The sequence below is a fragment of the Poeciliopsis prolifica genome, unplaced genomic scaffold (assembly GCF_027474105.1).
Source record: "Poeciliopsis prolifica strain line A6 unplaced genomic scaffold, Auburn_PproV2 SCAFFOLD042, whole genome shotgun sequence".
Classification (NCBI taxonomy): domain Eukaryota; kingdom Metazoa; phylum Chordata; class Actinopteri; order Cyprinodontiformes; family Poeciliidae; genus Poeciliopsis; species Poeciliopsis prolifica.
The window spans coordinates 5,129,329-5,152,502 of NW_026562417.1; the positions used below are offsets into that span (position 1 = coordinate 5,129,329).

General features: G+C 38.0%; 2 protein-coding genes across 4 annotated transcripts in view; one reads left to right on the forward strand and one right to left on the reverse strand.

Annotated features, from left to right (window-relative positions):
- The window catches only part of lmo3 (LIM domain only 3), a 30,698-nt gene extending 26,227 nt beyond the window's left edge, over positions 1-4,471 (forward strand). For both annotated transcript variants that reach the window (XM_055055658.1, XM_055055657.1), the window contains exon 4: positions 3,029-4,471. In XM_055055658.1, the coding sequence (XP_054911633.1) occupies positions 3,029-3,134 (106 nt within the window). In that variant the 3' untranslated portion in view covers positions 3,135-4,471. The remainder of the gene's footprint in view (positions 1-3,028) is intronic.
- dera (deoxyribose-phosphate aldolase (putative)) lies at positions 269-21,757 on the reverse strand. 2 transcript variants are annotated; one of them, XM_055055654.1, is made up of 10 exons: positions 21,587-21,757; positions 21,143-21,240; positions 20,923-21,070; positions 20,224-20,319; positions 19,998-20,132; positions 18,047-18,175; positions 15,669-15,781; positions 14,875-15,024; positions 12,609-12,655; positions 269-1,232 (listed from the first exon to the last, which is right to left on the reverse strand). In XM_055055654.1, the coding sequence occupies exons 1-10, from the start codon at positions 21,615-21,617 to the stop codon at positions 1,115-1,117; spliced, it is 1,065 nt and encodes a 354-aa protein (XP_054911629.1). In that variant the 5' UTR covers positions 21,618-21,757; the 3' UTR covers positions 269-1,114. The 2 variants fall into 2 exon arrangements, with proteins under 2 accessions (XP_054911629.1, XP_054911630.1); XM_055055655.1 differs by lacking the exons at positions 269-1,232; positions 12,609-12,655 and adding an exon at positions 14,623-14,803 and having other exon boundaries at positions 21,587-21,755.
- Between the last annotated feature and the right edge of the window lie 1,417 nt (positions 21,758-23,174).

Here is a 23,174-nt window from a genome sequence, read left to right on the forward strand (position 1 = left end):
TTATTTCTAAATAAACATCTGTGATGTCATCAGTGAGGGCCGGATTGTGTTGATGGATCTTGACAGGCTCTCATCCAAAAGTCAAAGAGTTGCTTCTGGGAAGTATGTGTCCGTTTGGGATTATTTAAGACTTGATTTATTTTTTTTATATTATTGCCAGAAATATACTGATATTAACAAATCTAAGGCACTGAACCAGGATCATAGAGAGAAAAAGTTTGTTCAAGGGAAGGCCATCATTTAGAAACGAGACATTCACTGTTTAATATTCTTGATATGATGTGCTTTATTTATTTGAAAGGGGATAAAGGGCCAGTGTAATTGAATAAAAGCTGCGATAGTTCATGAGTTTAAAAAGCCAAAATTAGCCAAAAGGCTATTTTTTACCTGTAGTCCCCAGGTAATGATTTTATAAAAGTAATACAAGTGTGTAAGACACACAGTTGGTAAGGAGATAAGACTGCACTCGTCAGAACCTGACGCATCAAGAAGACAAGAAATCAATACTGTTAAGAAAACAGAAACAATAGAATATAAACAATATGAAATGACAGACCCAATTTATTTAGTGTTGACAGGTATTTGAATGAACATGTAAGGTTTTCAAATGTGTAATGGAAGCCTTATGTTATTTACCTGATTTCATCAACTGTTCTTCCACCAGTTAAGCATTGCATAAGAATCTTAACATTTATTTATTAGCTGTTAAAGCTATCATGCTTCCTTCTGCTGGCACCCTGTAGAGGAAACTATTTCAGATAAACCAGATTCCAATAGAAGAGAAAAGGAAAAGCTTCAACAATTATGTTTCATTTCTTGTGCAGAAGAGATGCAATTTTTTCTTCCTTTTCCCCACTTTATTCATAACATTAGGATGGATGACTCATATTTGTTAAAATTATAATGTACAGTGGGCTTATTTTTCATATCTGCTACTTTTGCCTTTAAATTGTCCAGAATCTGAGCATCCTCTATCTCAGCATTAAAAGTTGAACTCCTGCATTCTTAAATCCAAACACAGAGAGCATATTGAGGCGATAGAGGACAGGGTGGAGGCGCCAGATATGAGGATTCGTCCTGTAAGCAGTTAGCCATAGATCAGCCCTGGGGACAGCTAATCGATGAGGCTGTCGCCCAGCCTCATCATCCAACCCTTTTTCCCCTGAAGAACCGGAGGCCACAGAAGAGCTGGTGGGTCAAGGTCAGTGTAGATGGTGGCACAGGAAACCCAGCTGGGTGACAGCAGAAGGGAAAGGTCAGTGCTGATGATGGGAAAAACTTCACATTGGACAACTTGGAACCTCACACTAATTCTGTTGAACAGAACAAAACCTGTGCTGTTTGTCAGGAATTAGAAGTGCTGGGGGGGCTAAAGAAGAAAAGGTAACCAATAGCTAGCGAAATAAAAAAATATATATATATTTTAAACTGTGACATATGTACAGATTTATTTTAAAGCTTGTCGTTGTCATTCAGCTGTTAAACACTTCATGGTTGGGATGATGTTGCCCACACACTAGTTGGAAGTCTTGTGGGCAAAAATATTGATTGCCAAACAGTGTCAGGTAAAAGTCACTGTAAGGTTTATTAATACCATGCATGTGTTATGAGAGTCACAAGATCAGACATTCATGAGTAAAAGCTTTTGACAAAGAAGGCACCACATCAAGATACAAATAATGAATGGATGGACAACAAAAACTCTCTACTTCTACCTATCTGATTAAAAAAGGTCTGTCAACACTCTTGGTTCTCAGACTTATTTTACGTATGTGGAAACTAAACATCCGTCCGTCTCTTGACCACTGGGTGAGAGAAGTTCTCTACTGGAAAAACTTTGACTTTCACTCATTGGCTCTGCCAACAAATTTATGGAGACCTGGAACTATCACTATCACTTTGCTGCCTAATACAGAGGAAAACTAGACCATCTGTGGGCCCTTTTATCCTATGTATTAATTTATTTACATATTTTTTAATATTTGTTTTTTTTTTATTGAGTATTATTATTCCTTCATTTATTTACTGTTGATTTTTCTGTTGTCATTTCCTGTCTCATTTAGAACATGCGTGGTTGTGTTGATGTATGTAATGTTGGTGTGTCCAGTTCCAGGGACTGGATCTCTAATTGTTAGTCTTGTGTTTGGACTCGATCATGTTGTGTTCATGATGGGCTGGGTTTATAGAGAAACCAGCTTCATTTTTTTTTTTACTTTCTGTATCTCTTATTTGTGATCACTGTGTTTTCATTGTCCTAATGATTAATAATGAATGTCAAGCTGTTAAAATTCAATAAAGAAAGTTGGAATAAAAATGGTTTAGACCCTAGAAGGTTCAGCAGACATTTTATTTAAAGTTTTTAGCTCTGATGTTTCATGATTTTATCAGATTTTTGTGAAATCCTGAATGATGGAATTTTGTGCACACAAAAACCTGTTGTGTTTTTTCTCAGAAGAGCTTATAGAGAAAAAGATTTCAGGGATACATCAGGGGGACGAATGTATATCAAAGTTTTAAAGCCTTCATTTCCTGGAACTTCCTGCACACTGTAGGTTTATGCATAACAAAGATGTCTAATCTTAGACTGAAAGGTCTTTACAATCACAGTTAATTAAATATAATTCAATTATTTAAAACTGGCACAATCATTAGAGATGTTCAGAATAATAAAATAATGAGAGAAATAAATTAAACCCTTGTTCCCTCCGAAACAGAAGTGCGCAGTCAATCTGCCTCGCTCGACTGTGAGCCTGACTACAACCAAAAAGCTGAAATTAGAACTGAAGACAAGAAATTAAAGCTGACTGAGCTGCAGAAAGAAAGGAGTAAAAATGTCACATATGAAAGGTAGCATAATGCTACCAGTCATACGCCGTGATTACAATCAAGGTCGCAATAGTTGAGGGTGAGTTGGCACCACAGTCAGCTGGCTAATGTAGCAGTAAGTCAGGCCCACTGTGGAGCGTTAATGATGGGACTCATGTTTTGGTGATCATCTAAGTGCCACCTGTCCTCTGCTTCTCTGCAGGTTTTGTGTGGGAGACAAATTTTTCCTGAAGAACAACATGATTCTCTGCCAGACTGATTATGAGGAGGGGCTGATGAAGGAGGGCTATGCTCCACAAGTCCGCTGATTGTCCAATCAGAGGAAGAGGAAGAGCAGAAGTGAAATGAAGAGACTGAAGGAGAGCATGCAATCACACAACAAAATGCACTATTGCCTCCTGTCCAGGTTCTGTACCCAACATGTACATAAACTGGGACTCACTCTACTGTACAGAATGGCCATAAAGACAATGTGGCAAAAAAAAAAAAAAAAAAAAACTGGTGTAAATTCACGTTTGTATATTTCATTATTTCTCTCTGACGGATGTTGGCTCTCTTTACCTGACAAAGAATAAACTAACTTTGCCCAGAGAGTGATCACTAACCAAGTTCTGTTCCTGGTTCAAAGTTCACTGGTTTCATTGTACTCAGTAACAGACAGCATCCCGCCTGACTGTAGGATTCAAATACTTAAACTTAACACCAAGATTAGTTTATGCAAACCTGAATCACAGGTATTTTTTTTTTTTTACTTCACAACTAAACAGATAAAGGGTCCCCTGCTCTCATTACACTCTTTGTGGTTCATACACTGCGATCCTTTAATAAGTTTAAAAACGGACATTATTTTCCTGCTCCTGTCTCAGGCTACTGTCTGTAATCCTGTTCTGAGAAAGTTCAAGTCAAATTTTTACTACCTGTCAAATATTGTTTTGGTAAGATTCTGAAAACATTGAATAGAGTACCTACTGAAAACTTTTACTCCTTTGGATGTGTTCCAGTCAGATTGCTAAAGAAACTTAAGCATTTAACATTTTAACAGTCAAGTATGTTTACAGAAGAGAATAAAGCAAACCATTGTGTTCATTAAATCTATACAGTCAGATGTTCTTACAAATCAATCATTATAAATAAAAAAAATTAATCCTCCAATGTCAAAGTCAAAACTGATTTTAGCAAATAACACATCTAAAAACACCAGCAAATATACAATACCAGAGCACTATATTAATGAAAAATGTCGATACACAGAAAATTTTTAATGTCTTTGGGATTCTCCTCCAGGAAAATTGTCATTTCTGTAAACACTGAAAAAACACTAAAAACATGCAATAACAAAATTAGTAAAAAATTAAAAACACATCATCACATCCATACTCTCAAAATCTCAAAAACAGATTCATCCACTCACATTTTCAAGTGAACGGGTTCATTACATTGTCTTGCTTAAAAACATAAGAAAGTTAATTCATCAAGAAAGAATATGACATCAGTCAGCGTAGTTATCTACTCTGACTGTTGGTTCCCAGAAAGTCAGAGCTTTCTGGGAGTTCCAATGATAAAGACACTCTGAAGAAAAGTCAGATTAAGGCAGGACTAGAGTTTGCCAAAATACATGAGGGAGACTCCATGGCCAAATGGAAGAAAGTTCTTTAGTCACTATTACCACAAACACACAATCCCCACTGTGACACAGTGATGGCAGAATTATGCTGTGGGGATGCTTCTTGGTACCAGACCTGGCTCCTTGTAAAGGTAGAAGGTAAATGGTCTAAAGACCAAGAAAGGCCCATTCAAAGCCCAGATGTGTCCCATAGAAAACTTGTGGCAGTTGTTTAAACAAGCTGACAGCTGGAACAGTTTATCTGGAAGAATGGAGAAGAGTTGCCTGAGAGCGATTCACACAGAGAGCCAGCTGATAAATACACACTTAAAGGGTGATCACTTCTTCTGTTGTATCATTTTATGTAGCTGTCAGAAATCCACTCACATTTTCAAGTGAACGAGTTCATGACATTGTTTTGTCATGCTTGAAAACATAAGAAAGTTTCACTTTGACATTAAGGCTTTTTGTAATTTTGGTCAATTTGGAAAAGCAGTAAAAGGATAAAACATCTAAGGGGTGAATTCTTTTTACAGGAAGTAAAATGTAGCATTCAAGCAAGAAGGGTTGAGTTTGTTATAATTCATTCAATAGTTTCTGTGATTTTCCACCTTCTCCTTTTTCATCACCACCAAATTTAGTAACTGACTGTTAAAGAAACTTAAGCATTTAACGTTTTAACAGTCAAATATCTTTACAGAAGAGGATAAAGCAAAGCATTGTGTTCATTAAATCTATACAAATACCACTGCATCTATGTGTTCACGGCTTCTGGGTTAGGAGTTTTACAAACTCCTGATATTTACAGATATTGACCAGATATTTACAAATTGGTCAAAAACTTAGCTAATGGGTCGAGTGTTTTGAAGCCAACAGTTGTCAGCAACAGATTAGAAAAATGAGAAGGAAGAGAGTGGAGTTATTGAGTACCACAGGAAAAACCTCTAGAAAATTACTGGGCTGCGTTTTTAGATCGGCCTGAATTTGGAAATGGACTCCATCAAAACTTTTTCTCTTACACTAAATTAAGCTGACATAAACCATTTGGAGACCTTTGAACACATTGTACAATGCAAGATTGTTGCTGTTGCTCAAATAAGTGGTGTTGTTAATTGTCAAAATATTTAGACCTCTTCCCTTTCAGATGCGTGTGACATGTTCACCACAGGTTTATGTCAATTAATTTAGCTTTTCTGTGCAGAGGAACATTAACTTTAACAACCAACACTTGTCAAATGGTCAAAGCAGTGGAGACCATTCCAGGTTCCAGAACTGCAAACTTTATTTCAACATGTGGCATGTCAGTCTGTGGTTGTACATTAAAACTATAACTCATTTTTCCTTTTTTTTTTTAAAGTGCTTTTTATGGGCGATCCAACAGGAGCAGTTAGATTGGCTGCTGATTGGCTGCTGTGTTTCAGCTCCTGACAGCAGCAGCTCTGTCCTCTGGCTTAGCTCTGAACTTTGGGACAGCCAGTGTTTTAGAAATAAGTAGAATTGCTGTTTAGTGAGTTCTAGCACCAGTTAAGTCTTGGAGACAGAATTACCTGCATTTGATGAAGTTTGAGAGAGTGTACCTTAAAACTTCACAGCGTCTGATCACACAAGAACTGATGCCATTATCACCTCTGCTGCCTGTAAATCATTTGCATTCCCATGGCTGATTTGTTGTGTGTGACATTACACCCAAATTGGACCAGTCCTTACTGCTACTTAACTCAGTTTTAACCTTCTGACTGAAGCTTGAGCTTTGTTTCAAACAGTACATGAAGAACAAATCGCTACTGCTCTAGTCTGATTGGTGTTTTACTGTCAACTTGTTGAAAGTAATTCTTAAATTGTATTAAGAGCAAAATACCCAAGGTAATTAAGCTAATTAAATTTCTTTGTGTTCGACACAAAGAAGAGAGGGAAAGTGTTTGATCTAGTTAATGCTATTGAAAGCTCTTTGTTATTTCTTAATTGGAGATCTAATTAAAGAAACTAACTGAGCCATAGGATGAGTTTTCTTTTGTCCAAGCCGTGTGTTATTGCTTGATGGAAGATTTGTCAGTTTAATCCTCTCAGTTTCGCACAGCTGTAATTTTTTTCCACATGACTCACTGATATTAATGTCTCCTGAACATAATGGTTTTCTCTGCAATCAGGTTTATAATTTATGTGTTGACCAAGAATTGCCATTGAAAGGTTTTTATAGATAAAAATACTCACAAAGTTATACTGCAAAGTACTTGTAGTGGTCAATACAATACAGAAATTAAATTGAGCAGATCTAAAAACAAGATAACTGACAATCTGGCAAATGAAAAGGTATATTAAAAGAAGGTGGAGAAAATTTCGAGAATGTGAAGTAGAAAAATTTATAATTTGGAAACAAAGATTTGGAAAATGAAAATGTTTGCACATCAAAACGAGAAAATATTATGTTATAGAGTTGGTCATGGTAAAGAAAAACTCTTTGATAATGTTAAATTAGCCTCGCCTGCTAGAGCCCATGGAAAGGCTGACAATTTACAGAAGCACTTAAAAAGGCCATTAGCAGCAAGTTACGCATCATTAGCAGAATCATTCATGTTCCAGTTGACCCTGAAGTCTGTGTTGGCTCCACAGACTCCCTGCTCCCCTTCCAGGAGAAAAACACAAACCAATGCTGAGATTCATCTTGCCGCTTTCAAAGATAAGGGAGTAATGTTCTTGAACATCACAGCTGTCTGAACGGCTGATTAAACACCAGCAATGTTCCAGCAATAACGAGTAAATCATCCATGCACAAGACTATCGAGGAGTTCTGATTAACCAGTTCAACGATACTCTCATCAAAGAATCTGTGGATGAAGTTCAGCGAACTGTCCGATGTCCTGCTGTTCAGCTGGAGAAAACCAAAAGCTTCAGAAATCGAGATGCTCAGAACTAACCTGATCAAACAATTATAAGCAACAATTATAAATAAAAATAAATTATTTCTTTTTGTAATCATTTATTTCTATCATCATTTCTTTTTCTTGGACATATCAGCTGAAAACACATATTAGCTGAAATATGTGTTTTATTAGCTGAAAACACATGATGTGCTGTTTTAATAGTCTATCCATACATGTACTCCATAATGAGTACATGTATGGATACGATCTGTGTTTCATTAGAGGTTTTGATCTAAATTATTATTAGTTTAATGAATAATTGCCCAAATCAATTATATATATTCATAGCCATTATTCATATTTATATTGGAAGCTGTAATCATCCAAATGAAAGGCTTGAAATATTTCACTCTGTTTGTAATGAATGTAAACAAGTTTCACTTTCTGAAATGAAAGACAAAAAATATAGAAATTTTTAAATATATTCTGATTTATTGAGGTTTTCTTGTTCTGGTGGGGTTCACTACCTGAGTGAAGATGGATCATCAATCAAATCTAATAAAATGTTAGATTTCAAGCATGCTGTGGGGATGCTTCTTGGTACCAGACCTGGCTCCTTGTAAAGGTAGAAGGTAAATGGTCTAAAGACCAAGAAAGACCCATTCAAAGCCCAGATGTGTCCCATAGAAAACTTGTGGCAGTCGTTTAAACAAGCTGACAGCTAGAACAGTTTATCTGGAAGAATGGAGAAGAGTTGCCTGAGAGCGATTGGAGATATTTGGAGCTGCATTGGGATAAAGAAGATGTCCAACTTCTGACTCCAGCATGTGTTTGTAGATAGGAGTCTTTTTTTTTCTAAAGATTGCTTGGCTGCAATCATCTCTGCTTATCAAGCTGGCTTTGCGGTAGTCTCACAGGACTGTGGAAGAATTTGGAAACACTCTTTCTAAACCATTCCAAGTTCATTAAGACTGGCAGGCATTTAAATGTTGATGCCTGGTATGTCATCAACACACCACTCAGCCTCTAACACCATAATGAAATGATTTCATTCAGAGGAAACATTCAATGAGTTATTGATCAATATGTTTCATATTTTTTCCCAGCATGGAAAAGATGCATGAAACTAATAATGAGGCAAGTCTGAATTCCACAGTCAGGGAACGTTTTTGGGTTTATTAGACTTCTCTTTGATGCAGCAGAGTAACATTTAACAGATCCCCATCGTGGCCATTAGGTCTCAGTTTTCAAAGTCAAGCATGCAGAGAAAATTGCTGCATTGAACCTTTCATAAATGTTTGCACATGGACACTCTGTCTCTCTCAGCCTCAGCTTTCCACATATGAACATTCACCTTTGGTATGGCGACGACGGGTTCTGTTGTTATTTTTTGGCATTAAGTCGAGGTGACCTCTGAGGGAAATGTTTGGGGATGGTTTTTTCTATTTTCATTTCTGAAGTTTATTTACAATAAGATTAGTAGACCCATCAAATGATAATGAGTACATGTATGGATACGAGTAATTAATAAACAACAATTGAGTTAGAGTGAGGCACATTCTATTTTATTCTACTCTATTCTATTCCATTCTATTCTATTCTACAGGGGTTGTTGTAACACTGTTGTATTTGTAAAAGCAATAAAAAGGTTAAAACATCCAATCACTGCATCTTTGTTCAGTTTGGAACACGGATGGCTGAATCATTTTGACCCTCATCATGCTGAGTAGATGCATGACGAAGAGGAAGCAGGTGTGAGGCTGAGTTCAGGAGGGAAGCAGCATGAAGTTCATACTGGGGTATGAATGTTGCTCAGTTCACTCAGAAGTGAGCGGACCAACTTCTGGCTTCTGTTCTGGATACATTTTGCTCTCTGCCTCAGTAGCTGCAACAGCTGATAATATTTTGTCAGTGCCATGCTCTCCTGATTCCACTTTAAATCTAGCTAATGTCTGATCAGATCTGATCCAGGCTCAGCGCGGCTGTTTCCATAGTTCTTTTTATGAAAGATCGTTAAATCTATGACTTTTAAATTTTACTATTTAATGCTCATGAGTCTTGGTATTTCTTTGGTGTGTGAAAGACTATTTTTTTATGACATCCTAAACATTACTTGCATACTGTTGAGCTCATTTTTCATTTTCCAAAATACAATAATGGCATCCATTCCTCAATTGTATCAGGTGTGGTTATCAGGTGAAAGCTAACCAAATAATAATCTAGCCCAATTGCTACTTAAAAGAAGACAATGAATGAAGTTGGTAAGAGAGAGTGAACGTCGTCAGTGAAACACATCTTCTTCCAGCAGGACAGCAAAGAAGCGGGAACAGATGATGGCCTTTCAGCAGGCGTCTGCACACCACTGACATCATGAACCACAACATGAAGCAGACTGAGGACTGATAACCCTGAACTAAATAAAAACAGGAATGTCTAGCTTCATTTAAAGACATAAAACAAAAAAAAAAGGTCATTTGAACCTCTTCTGCATGCAGAGAGCAGGATAAGTAAGTTTTATCTGAATAGATATTCCAACCTTCAAGGTGCTGATTTTAGATAAGTGCATTCACTTTACCTATGGAGATCTTAGTTTTCTTTATTAAATAGTTCTGGAGTGAAACTGCTTTTGGGTTAAGATTGATGCTCTTTTTTTAAATAAATCATTTTAACTAATTTTCTGCTTTCAACCAAACTATAACTATCCTCAAAATATCAAACAAGACAAGACAAAAAGTTTTTTTCCAGTGACAGCTATCTTCTGTACAAACTATGGAGTAAGAATGAAACCAGAAGCCAACTTTCTTCTGCTACTGAATTATATATTCCCTAAAGCCCTACAGGGTGCTCATAAGACAGTCGCTCCTGCTATTACAGAAGGTTCCATTTCAAAGATGCACAGCTTCTCTTCACATTTCTCTTGGTGACATTAGTTTTCATGTGACCCCATTCTTCCAAACGACAACAAAAGTAAACTTTGTTTCTGGCTTGTGTGTGCTGTGTTCCCTGTGGTGTTAGTGTAGCTGCGAGAACCCCTGTTCTAATTCTGTCATTGTCAAACTTCTTCAGTAATCTTTGTAAAGTGACAAAAAGTGAATAAAAAGGTCCCAATTCCTCTGCGCTAAATGTTTCAAGGAAACTGTAAGGCATTATGTTAAATACGCCAACTTTCAGTCAGGCAGTCTCCTCAGCCTCCACAGACAGGTCCAGCAGGCAACACTCCAGACAGCAGACCCAGGCCTCTGAAGCATTTTGCACCTTTTGAAAATAACAACTTTGAAGCTGATATTAAGCATGGTTTTCATTAAACCCATATTTTTGTACTATAAATTGTTGGTTTGTAATCTAATTTTAATTGTCATGTTTTTATTAACCCTTTAACAATCGTTTTTACCAGTTGAGAGCAGGTCCTATAAGGAGCTCAGTTCCAACAGATTTTTGCTAATTGCTGTGGCAGCTACAGCTGTGGGGAGGATTTCAAAGGCGGGGCTAGATCCACCCAGGTGTTTTGTATCGCTGAATAGTTGCCACGGAGATTGAATGATTTCTCAAAAATGAATGAAAGAATCAAGGCAACACCATAGTTTTTTTTTTGGTGAGGGAAACATTATAATATGATGGCAGACAAAAAAGTTGATTTTCCATAGCACTGCTCCTTATACGAGTTATTTGACCTCTTCTGTTTCAGGCTCCTGCTCTGCTGCCTTTGTCAGTTTCAGTCTTTGTCTCTAACAGTTCTGAATCTCTTTTTTGATCAGCTAAAACCTTCTGGTTTCCCTGGTAATCTTTTTCCCCGTTGCCACTTCAGAGAGGCTTTCAGCAGGCTACCATAGGACCTTGTAGTCTCTGAGGCTTTGTAGCATGCTGTGGTTGATTAAAAACACAGCTTGTTCTCCTTCATTAGTTTTTTTATTTTTATTATTTATTTATTTTGGGGTATTTTGGAGCAATGACTCCTGTTCCTATCAAAAATACAGAAAAAGTTTATTTTTGCACACTGAAAAGATTTTTTTTTCTGACAGAAATTGTGTTTCTTGTCGTTTCATTTTGGCTTTAAAATGTGTCACAGCACACCATCATCTCTTTTGCTGTTTAATAACAATACACATTATTACCATATAATATGTTATATTATTACATATTATAACATATAATATGTTATATTAATACATATCATAATATGTATACTATAACAAAATATTATGTTGATTCGTTAAAAAAAGTGTTCCAGGTTTTCGAGGAGAAGCTGTGTCAGGAAGCACTGCTCCATTGGTTGTGTTTAAAAATGAAGTCAGTGATTAATAAGCTTTTTCCTGCAAAAGACTTTACAATAAATAGTCTTATTTTATCAGTTATTTTTATATTTTTCAATGCATGCAGCTAACGTGGAAGTATATTCAGATTTGAGTTACTCTGTCTTTAGCTAGTTTAGAATGGATTTCTATGGCCTGGAATAAAAATGTTCCTGAAACCAGGCAGAGCTGACTGAAGTGTCAGCTTTGAAGCCAGGACCAAAACACATGTTCTCTGTTTTTGGAGTCAGAGGATAATTCAGACAACTAATGCAGCATGTCACTCGGGTTGAGAACAGTTGGATAACAGGCACATGTTTTTTAAATGTTGTCTTTCCACCACATGGTTTCAACACAGATTAATTTCAGCTGCTTTACTCAGAGCTTGTGGAGCAAAGCAGCTGGATGAATTTGACTGATGAACATGACATTTTAATACATTAATTTCACATATTTTTCAGTACTGATTGAAAAACATTTTATAATCATAAAAAAATAGTTATAAATTCCTAAAAATAGGTATTTAAGTAGGTTTTTACTTTTTTGTTTTCTCAGCATCCCTTTAGTATTCCAGTGGCTCCCCGGTGTTTGAGAAACACTGAGTTTATTTGCAAACTTCAAATTGTCAATACTCATTTCTGATTTCTTGGCATGTTGTGTATTGTTAACAAAGATAAATTTTTTCCTACACATAATAAATCCACGATCCTTACAAATCAGAAATTTGTGTTGTTGATTGATCACTTTCACTCTTGCACACATATAGAAAACTATAAAGTCTATTTCTGTTTTTCATGCCATGTTACCTGTTGACCACTAACTGTTGGCATGGCCTCCAAGTGACTGACATGAAGTCTTTTTTAGTCAAGATTTGAGGAAACTTCCTTCATTTTGGATCAAATGACATCAATAACCTTCTGAATTCCAGAGGCCAGATAATGAACAATGCGTTCATCTACATGAAGTTGACTGGCTGCTAAGAGAACTGAAACCCACGGCTGGTCACTGGAAATGGCAAAGTGAAGTTACCGTGAAGTCTGCTGCAGGCAGCCTTTCATCACCGTTGTGTCCCGTCCCTGGAAACAGGAAAAGCTTCATAGATCATTTTTCAGGCTCCTTCACATCACAAGGTCTCTCATTTCTTTGACCATGTTGCCATTTTACAGCTCACTGGCTGAGGGAGGATCTCTCTGAGCCTTCTGTGACAAACAGTGCCAGACCCATCCAGGATGTTTCCTCACACTGATGTCAGGAGTTAATGATTAAAACCAAATAATTCAGTTCTCCGATGAAAATAGATTACATTGATTTTTAACAGGCAAAAGAATCCTGAGAGTGCTGCTGAGTTACGTTCACAGATCCAGAATGCAGGACAGGTCAAACACAGATATCACTATAGTGATAATGTATTAATCTATATCAGTCTATAGACTAACACACATAATGATCTGACAAACAGAACAGCTGGAATCAACCTGCATGGGGATTAGTAACAGTTTCCATTTAATTAATGTACCCAATTTGATTCTTTGCTTTTTCTTTTATAGTAGTAGTTTGTCTCTGTTGATTTGATAATTTTTCTTAAAGACTCAGTCATTCTCCATCTGTTTTTCTTCCCGTTTTAGGGAGGACAAATGGCAGGGGAAATATCCCCGTTTTCTTTATCTGTAAGAAAATTCCAAGGATTTGGATTCTACACAGTAGTGTTTTTAGAAAAACCTAATTACAATTCTGGTGTTTTAGTTTACCAGCGTGCTCTGATTGTAAATTAATGAGAGGGACTGAAGAAACGAGAAATCTTTCAGCCCTTTGATTAAAATATTCCTATATCCGTTTTACATCTTTCATCATACAAGTCCTCAAGACCAGATTTAGAACTTATACCAATTAATAAATAGAGCAAACTCGAGGGAGACAGAGCGTTGTCCATTTTTCATCAGGCACAGCTGGCTCCTGCAGGATCACCTTTTTTTAGACTTTAATGTGCTTCTTTGAGCTTTAAAATCCTCTCCAGGTTAAACGTTAGATCATTCTGACATCTCAGAGAAGTGAAACTATTGGAATAAAGTGTTTTTATCTGAAATTTATCAAGATAATTTATCTCTGTAAGGAACTCCCACTCAGTGGTTTAAGTGCTGTGGTTGTTGAGTAGCTCATTTATATTTTAACATCTGATATAAATTGTCAAATTAAATACACAATTAAATAATTTCTGGATTTAAAACTGCTGTATAGCAAAACTAAGTCTTTCAAATTAAAAAAGAAAAGATTATGATTTGTGTTTTTAATGGGAAGAACAGAAGTGCTGAACTCTTATTCATCCATTTAGTTTGTTCACTCAAAAATGAACAAACCAGATTGGACTTTTCACAAAATCTTTTTCATTTAGATCTACCTGTGTTAGCTGAAGAAGTGTGAGTAAAATGAACAGATTATATGTAACCATAACAAGTTTGGGCTTAAAATTTTTTTTGCCTATTTTTATCTTGAAACCTCATAAAAAATGACATCAGGTTAAAGTTACCTGATGGTCACTGACCAGTATGTGACCAAAGCCCAATGCCTTTTTTAAAGCAAAACTATTACACAGTATAAAGCATTGATACAGAATTGCCAAGAAATTTAGTCCTCATAACTATAGAAAAATGCTAATAATTCCAAATACTTTTCCTTAACATTGACATTCATTTGGTTAGTATAAATATTAATTTTGACCACATTTTTATCATTTGTTCATTAGTAACCAGAGCAAACGTTATTTTTTTCATCTGGTAAATTTCATTCTCAATCTCCATGTTCCGAGTCCAGTGGGTTCAAGAAGGAGCCTGATCACAGCAGTTATTGTAGCTTCAAATTAATACTAACTTTCAAAGCATATAAGTAAATGGGTTAAAAATGGAACAAAAGTCACTATTTGTTCATCTACATCTCCCACATACTGTGGATTTACTATATAAGAGGGTTCCATTCTACATGGAAGAATCACGTTGTTTTACATGACAACATACAGCTTCTTTAAAAAATAATCACCAGAGCTCAAAACTAAAATTAAAGATTTATTAAGTTTTGGTAACTCATCACGTTATTGTCTAAAAAACACTTGTCTTGAATTAAAAAAAGACATGACTGGATGTTTCCTTCATAATTTCTGAAGCACATGTTGGTGTTCAGGCCATGGGCAGCTCATGATAAGCTGCATATTGCCCCGTCACATGGTGGTACACCTGCACAAGACAGAGCACAAATGTGGAACTGTGAAGCAAGCATGCAGTGACGATGTGATTGAAATTCTCACCTGTCTCTCGATGTCAGCCAATAGGCTGCTCGCTCCCAGGCGGAAAAGATGTGGGCAGAGCCAATCTTTACCAAGTTCTTCTTTGATCAGTGTGAGCCACACCAGGGCTTCCTGGGCTGTCCGGATTCCCCCTGCTGGCTTAAAGCCCACCTGGAGGAACACACACATAGCTCAGCCACAGAAATATATCACTACAAAACCCCTAAAACATTTACTTCATACCTTCTATTTTTAAACCATGACATATGCTTACAAACAGATACAAACATTTTTATATCCACATATAAGATCAGTTTCTCCACTTATTCTTTTCTTTGACTTCATTTATAGATTAAGGTGAAATGTAAGCACCGGTTTCTCTCACTTGCTTAGTCTGGAAGAACTTTGATCACATGATCACAGCAGTGATTCAAACATGAACATGGTTTGATATGAACCGTCATAATACCCTTTGCTCCCCTTTCAGATTGGCTCTTCATTAATCCCTCAGTGGGGAAATTAATGTTTGTCTCGTCCATCTCTCTCCCCCACCCCTCGTCTCTGCTGAAGACAAACATCCTACAGCATAACGCAGCCACCTCCATTTTTCACTGAAGGGAGGCCATGGTTCAGGCTGACGCAAGCCAAAACGTTTCTTCCAGATGTTTGAGAGTTACAGGAGAATTTGTACGTCTTTATTGCAACAAGTAAACAATCTTAATCCTCTTCTATCAAGGAGTGTATGAGTTTTTATACATTTACATGTGATTCTTACTTTGTACATAGTAAACTCTACATACATAACAATACTCTACCTTGTGGCCAGTGCGCAAGAAGTAGTCACGGATAGCTCTCATCATCACTATGGCAACAGGATAAGTAGCATTAACAGCTTCCTTCCCTGTAGAGGTCTTGATGAAGTCTGAACCTGTTGGGATCAACAATGACAGTCAGCATTAAAATAATAAACCACTGCTGCTTCTGCTACACTGCAGTCAGCTGCTGGCTTCATGTTTATTTACAGGCTCATCATAATACTACAGCTGATTCATGACATTAATATGTGCTTGGAAGTGAGGATTAAATATTCATCTTATTCACACTTTAAAAGGCCATCATGTTCATTTAACTCCAGTTTTGTTTAGGACCGATGCTAATGGCAAATAACTGCAGACCCTGAAGTAGCTCCTACCAGTGAAGCGCAGCAATGACCGGTCTGCCAGCCTCTGCACAGGTTAAGCTGTACAGGACATCCCGCAGTGAGAAGGCAGGCATGAACATCTGCTCCCGGCTGACAAGACTATATCTACATGTTCATGAACTAAAAATATCCCCATGCTCAGACTTTTAATGTCCTCCTTCACAATTTGTGTTTTATTGGCTTTCCTGCTAAAAATAGATGATAAAATGATTCTCTAATAGATCCTCACAAACTGCAAGTAGCACACAAAATGTTCTCCATCTTCGTTCACCCTGATTTATAATGAGCGTTCATCTGGCCACTGCAGACCAGAACAAGTTAAACATTTCCTAGATCATTAAAGGCGTGTTCCGCAAATTCTTTTTCCAGTCAGGTCTTTTTTTTTTTAGCCTTCATTCGCTTTTCTCAATCTGGAAGATTCTTAGAGATTCATTATGAGGAATCTTAATTACCAGATAATGGCTAATGGGTATTAAATGTGTGTGTGGGGGTGAGAGGAGGGATGAAAGGTCCATTCATTTAGGTGGGCACAAGGATACTAGGAGAGGACAGTAGATTTAAATGGACATCACAGATTAATAGGTTGAATTATCATTTAATTTCAGAAATCTCATGTGCAATTTATAGGAAAAGTGGCAGATTAAGAAGCGAGTGAGGTGACAAAAGCAATGCATTAAAATAATGAACTCTATCTAACAATTGACAATTTGGTTTTGTAATCAGCTCATCGGGTGATGGTTAGCTAAGCAGAGATCAGGCGAGTCCAAACGTTTCATTTCTGCTAAATTCATTTTGCTTAAAAATTATGTTACAATCACAATATTACAGCATCACAATGGAGTGCATAATTATGGAGTTAAAATTAGTATGAAAAAGACTTTCAGCACAACTTTACTGTTCATACCCTTAGTCAAATCAACCTTGACCTTGAGAAGTCGCCTTAAGAATGACTAATGCAGCATTCATGTATCAGACTGTGGCAGGAAGCTGGAGTACCAGAGAGAACCAAACACCAACACCCAGGCTGGGACTCAAACCCTGATGGTCTCTGTGTATGAGTCCCTCTTTATGCCTGCACTGCCACCCTCCATACATTTCTCTGTGAATTGTGACTCTGTGAATTTGCCTACTGATGGATCTAAAATCTATAGAAAAAATTAAAATGTAGCTTGTGAAGCTGAGTTGCCTCACCACAATGAGGTACTTTTGGCTGCAGTTTCAGGCCAATAGGTTGTCATAGCGCCATTCATTTCCCTTGTTGTTGATTGCTGCTCATCGGAGTTTGGGAAGACTGTGGATGTTAGTTTCTGTGATAATGCTAAGATAGTTTCCACTGCGTATTAAAAACTTATTGAGGTATATTTGGTATCTGAACTATTTACATAAGCATCTTAAGAGGAGAGCTCAAATATTTGTGGATTTTAGCTCTTTGTGGGTGGTTGTGGTCCTTCACTCCCCCAAATACAGTCTTCATGGAATGAAGTTTTCACATGAAGCTTAGCCTCATGTGTGGTAAAGAGAAACTTTAGCAACACTAGCTTGATGAGCCTCTGATATGAGCTGTTATTCCTTCTTTATGCTTAATAGATTTAGTCCTCTTGTTTTTGTGTTTCAGTCTTCAGGTTGTCATGAATACAGCGTGGATCTGGTCCAAGTCATTTTCTGTTTGAAGTGAAGTTATGGTGAATATCACATGCAGAGTTCCACCTTCTGCATTTCCCAAAAATGGTTCATAACTTATAATCAATACATTTTGGTGTTTGTTAATAAACTCTGAATTATCCACACACAATAACTGATTTTCTCTCCCACACCAAGTTTGCTGAAAATATTTCAATTGAATAAATAAATCAGGATTTTTCGTACAATCGTCATTGGGAATCAGTTTACTGAGCTCCAGTGTTTTTTTGCTAAAACGGGTCTGTTGTTATTTTCATAACAACAGACCCGTCATCTTTACAGTTACAAAGAAAATTGTGTTGTGGGACTGACCCCCCATCATGGCCACCATGCTGGCTTTGTAGATGTTGGTGAAGGTTCCCAGGTCTCCAGTGGCCAGAATGGTCTTCATGTGGGCGTCACCACAGGCCTCTCGAAACTGGACAATCTCTCTGTACATGGCTGCAGAGACAGAGGAGACAGACTGTGGTTGTGTGGCAGAGTTGTCGTCTTGCAATCGGAAGGTTGTAGGTTCGATTCCAGCTTCCTCCTGCCATATGTCGATGTGCCTCTGGGCAAGGCACTTAACCCCAAATTGCCTACCGGTCTGCGTATCGGTGTATGAATGTGTGTGTGAATGGGTGAATGTGACTCTAGTGTAAAGCGCTTTGAGTGGTCAAAATGACTGGAATAGCGCTATATAAGTTCAGTCCATTTACCATTTAATGATAAGCCTTCCTCCTTTAGTCTTATGCATTTCCGCAGTTCTGGGAGATCTTACGCTAGAGAAGCGCACCTGAACATCACAGATATCACACTGGTGGACCTTTTTCTCCACTTCTGTTGATGCCAGCTGCTGATTTTTCAGGCACTGTGTTCAAAGGGACCCTTACCTTCAGGCACACGTTAAAACACCGTGGAAAGAAGATGTGCTGGAACAATGCATAAACAACCACCTGGTTCCACACCACAGCTTGCTTGAAACAACACACACTAGCTAACCAGATACTGTGTGTGAAACAGAAAAACCCTGACTTAGGCTACATTCACATTGTAATCCAGGTTCAGTAAGAGAGTTAGAACGGTCAAACAACAATACTCAAAGACAAGAGCACAAACAAGAGTCCCAGTTTCTCCATAACATCAGGAGTTGGGACGTTCCTCTGACCCTCCTTGTTTGGATGACAACTGACTTTTGTCATTTTGCACTGTCAAAATGGTCAAATGTTTAGAGTAAAGCATGAAGGAGAGGGTGATCCTGAGCAGAGAGTGGAAAAAGAGCAAAAATCCTTCTATCTGCACAGCATCCAGATGGACTGTTCAAACATGCAAAAAAACATGAAGAAAATCTAGAAAGTGGGAGTGAAAACTAACGGAAGAAATCAGGTCCAATTCTAAAAACCTCTTGTTGCATTTCCAACAGTCAACTCTCCTGAGCACATGGAGGACATGTCACTTACTTCCATTGTTGAATTTGCTTTTTTCAGACTCACTTTATATACAAGCTGCTTCTGTTTTTAATCTTGTGGAGAGGTTTTGTTGATGGACAATCTCAGCCTGGTTGGACCTGAAGTTTATCACATTGCACATGTAACATATTTAATGGGCATTTTTTTTCCCCCCTATGTATGTAGGCAGGGTTTGGCCAACCTTTTCTCATACTGATCCCCATGGGATAGTCTAAGTTACTAGATATTTGTAACTGTGAATTTGATGTGATTGTACCCCACAAGCAACTTTGAAAACGGTGGTCGTGTATTGGTTTCCTGTGCATTTGAATAGTGGTCTTAGTCTATTTTGTGCTTTTGTACCTGGACCTTTCCCTGCGTTACTGTACTTTTTTTTATTTAGTTTTTTATTCTCTTTCTTGTTTTTTATTCTATTGTTGTTTAGTTTTGTTTGTTGTAATGGGGCAAGTGGAATTTGGCAGGAGGGAGTGTAACATAGTTAATATATAGAATTCCACTTGTCATCACTTCCAAGTTTGGGTTCATGTGTAATGGGTGAAACAGCACCCCCTCCTGGTGGTTGGCAGTGTTAAACATAGTGAACACAGACACCTCGTTGCCAGTTCCTGAGAGATGGGTGCGAGGTGCTGTATCCCCTGTGATGGACCTGGTTCCCGATTAGTCCATACTCTGTTTTGTACAGATAAACCACATTTCATCTCATCCTGTCTCCTGATCCCTTATTCACACAACGCAGAACTAAGCGTTTATAATTAAAGAGATTACACACACTTCAGAATGTTTTTCTGGGCTAAGGGGGCTCTAGCACAGCCTACCTTCCCACTGTCCTGTCAGAGCCAGCGTCCTGTTGATGACAATATCAATCTCTGTAGCTCCGTCTCTCACCGCCATACAAACCTCCTGCAGCCGGGTCTCCAGGGGTGTCTGCCCAGCTGGAAAACCAGTGGCAACTGGGAAGGAACGGAAACACACACACGCACACTCACATCCATGACCTTTAACCTGTACAGAACAAATGTAAAAAGATTCCAGGAGACTCACCTGAGGCAACAGGTAGGATGGAGTTAGCTGCCTTTAGTGATCTGACAGCGTCGGCCACCCGAGAGGGATACACACAGACTGCTGCTGTGGTTAACCCTGGATCACATCAAGAGACCCAGTTAGGCTGATAAACCAGGCTGTGGCTCCCTCTGCAGGATGAACTGATACATGACCAGACCCGTCTTCATCTACGCAGCCTATAGGTCTGCTGCTGTGTATCATTTAAAATGGACTCAGCATTCTGAACAGCTGTTTCTTTAGCAAGTAGTGTTTATGACTGGACAGCTGATAGTCAGAAAACCTCTCTATGAATGTGTGTAGGCCATAACATATATTTTTATTTTTTATGAAAATATTTAACCTAAAACACCATATATATATATATGTTAGATGAGCAAGTTAAGTGAGGAAAACCTTAAGAGGTCTGCAGAGTCCTGAGTTCAGCCTGAAAACAGAGCACAGACTTTGAAGCAGGCCTTCTTGTCCTATATCAGCAGCTGACCTCACAAATAAACAGTCATAGAGTTCCCATGAAAATACACCTAACCCTGCTGGAAATCCTTTCCACCAGACCTGCAGCTGTTATACTGAAATGTCAATCCCTACAAGTTAAGGCTGGGATGCCAGTCAAGTTTCTATACATGTGAAGGCAGATGAGTAAATACTGTTGGTGATCTTGATAACCTGAGCAGAGCAGACCTTTGTCGTGCATGTCCATCCTCCTGAGCAGGTCGTATCGAACTGGCTGGATGGCTTTCACACACAGGCGATGAACGTTGGACGGCGTGTCATCTCCAGCCAGCGTCGTCAAATCGATGCAGGAAGCCGCCTTCAGCAGCCAGGCCGTCTGCAAGGTGAACAGGGGAACTGAAGAGCTTCTGAACATTTACAGCACTGCATGCATTATGGGAAAACTCACCTGCCACTGCTTCTTGGGGAGCTTTAGGCCTTGGATGTGCTGAGCCCTCTTCAGCACAGCCTGAGTGTTCACCCTCACTTTGGACAACCATTCCAGGTCTGCAGGTAAGAAAGAAGGATTACTACTGACATCAGTTTGTTTACATTTTACTTTAAAAACTGTTTTATTATTATCAGTATTATTATTTTTTACCATCCGTTTGTACACTCTGCACGGTCAAGAAAAACGTTTAGAGCTGTCATCCTGCAGGTTACTGACCCTCTGTTACTCATTAAACTGGAATGCTCACGCTTCTTCACTTAACTCTAATTTATTTAACTTCCAGTATTACACTACAGAATGAAAACCTCGTAATTAGTACTGAAAGCTCGGTTTATATGACAAGTCTATACAGACAAATGTCTATAAGAAAGTAGTAGCCGGACTGGGAGTGTTTTGCCTTACCGAGGTCAGTTCCGGGGTTCCTGGCTGACATTTTCACCGACAGATGTGTGAGGGGACCCGGCAGCAGTCCTCTCCTCCAGGCCCAGGCCAACCTGCTGTGTTGTGACACTTCCACCGAGCTGCTGGTAGGAAAGCTTCTCCTTCTCCTGACCAGCACGTGACCGATCACGTGTGAAAAAATGTCTCCACGAGAGGGCGCAAGATGGCAATGCACAACTTTTTTTTTTCAAAATCTTTATTGAAGTATTGACACGTGTGCAGTTATATCGTATAAAAACGTCAAAGGAATTAACCATCATATTAAACATTTTATGACTTCTTATTCTTATTCCTGTTTTGATCCTGTGAAGAACTTTGAACTTCCTTGTTGCTGAGATAAACTGCACTGATTTATATCAATGATGTTTGAAGTTTCCTAAAATTAAGAAAAACAAGTATTTTCTAATTGTACTTTTGATTAGTACTTCTCAGAGTACCTCTAACGCTGATCCAGGGTCTAGTTTTCAGGAATTAATTTCTCTCAAGGCATGAGAGGTGAAAACAATTTTTCTTTGGATTCTGTTAAAGTATTGCCCATATCCACAATAAATATGACAGTTGTAGTTTTGGAAATAAACCCATGTGTAGTCATAATCCTTTTTTAGATAATGCTATTTTTTGTTTATTTTTTCATCTGTAGCCTGTTATCCTTTTATCAAAAAACCCATTTTATAAAATGAAGGTCTTTGTACCTGTGGACAATTGCAAACTGCAGTCTGGTTTTTTGCCGTTTCTTTTGGACTAATGGATTCTTCCTCTGTCCTGCACCACTTTGGTGCCCGACAGTTTCACTGTGAATGATTGCCTTACCAGCTTCAGCAGCTTCTTCACAAGATCTTTGGTTTGTGTTCTGGGTCCATCTGAACATTTTGGACCAAAACGTTTATATCTCACACAGAACCGTCTCCTTCCTAAGCAAAACGATTGGTTGTTTTAACTGACATAAAACAAGAGCTGTTTAGTCTGCTTTAACTTCAAACGGTGAAAAAATGTGGATATGTTTTTAATCAGTGCATGTAAACTTATTGCTTCTACTGTATGAAATCAAACTTTAAAACTACTACAATCAATATTATGCAGTCATGTTTATGTTTTCATGTTTTGTTGGGAACATTTATAGTCAGCAATGCCTGGAGAATCCAGCTGGCCTGACTGATCTAAAACAGTGGTTGGAGAGAAATTATGCTTATATAAAAGTTTCCGAAACAGAACAGCTTCTTGGATCATTTAATAGGTTTCTTGAAAGAGAGATTTAAAAAGTGTAATTTTCTGTCAGTCATGATGTCTTGATTTGTGATGTCTGGAGGTCAAGAAAATACATGATTTAACAATAAAAACACTTCACAAATTCTCCTGGGAATTATTTGAGTTCTAAATAGCATTAAGAACGTGAGACTTTTTATGAATATATTTTATTCACCAGTTTGATCAAGTGTTCAGATGAAACTGCAAAGATATAAGTGGCTACACTTAAAATCAAACACAAAATATTTCTGAACTGAAAAGGCAGATCAAAACCCATTTAGTGTTCCATTATGCTTCAAACTGA

Coding starts and splice junctions, on each gene's coding strand:
- dera (XM_055055654.1), bottom strand. CDS start 21,617: ATGTCAGCCAGGAACCCCGGAACTGACCTCG. Junction 20,133..20,223: donor CATCCTACCTGTTGCCTCAG/GTGAGTCTCCTG, acceptor GTTCCTTCCCAG/TTGCCACTGGTTTTCCAGCT. Junction 15,782..18,046: donor CATGGTGGCCATGATGGGGG/GTCAGTCCCACA, acceptor TGATCCCAACAG/GTTCAGACTTCATCAAGACC.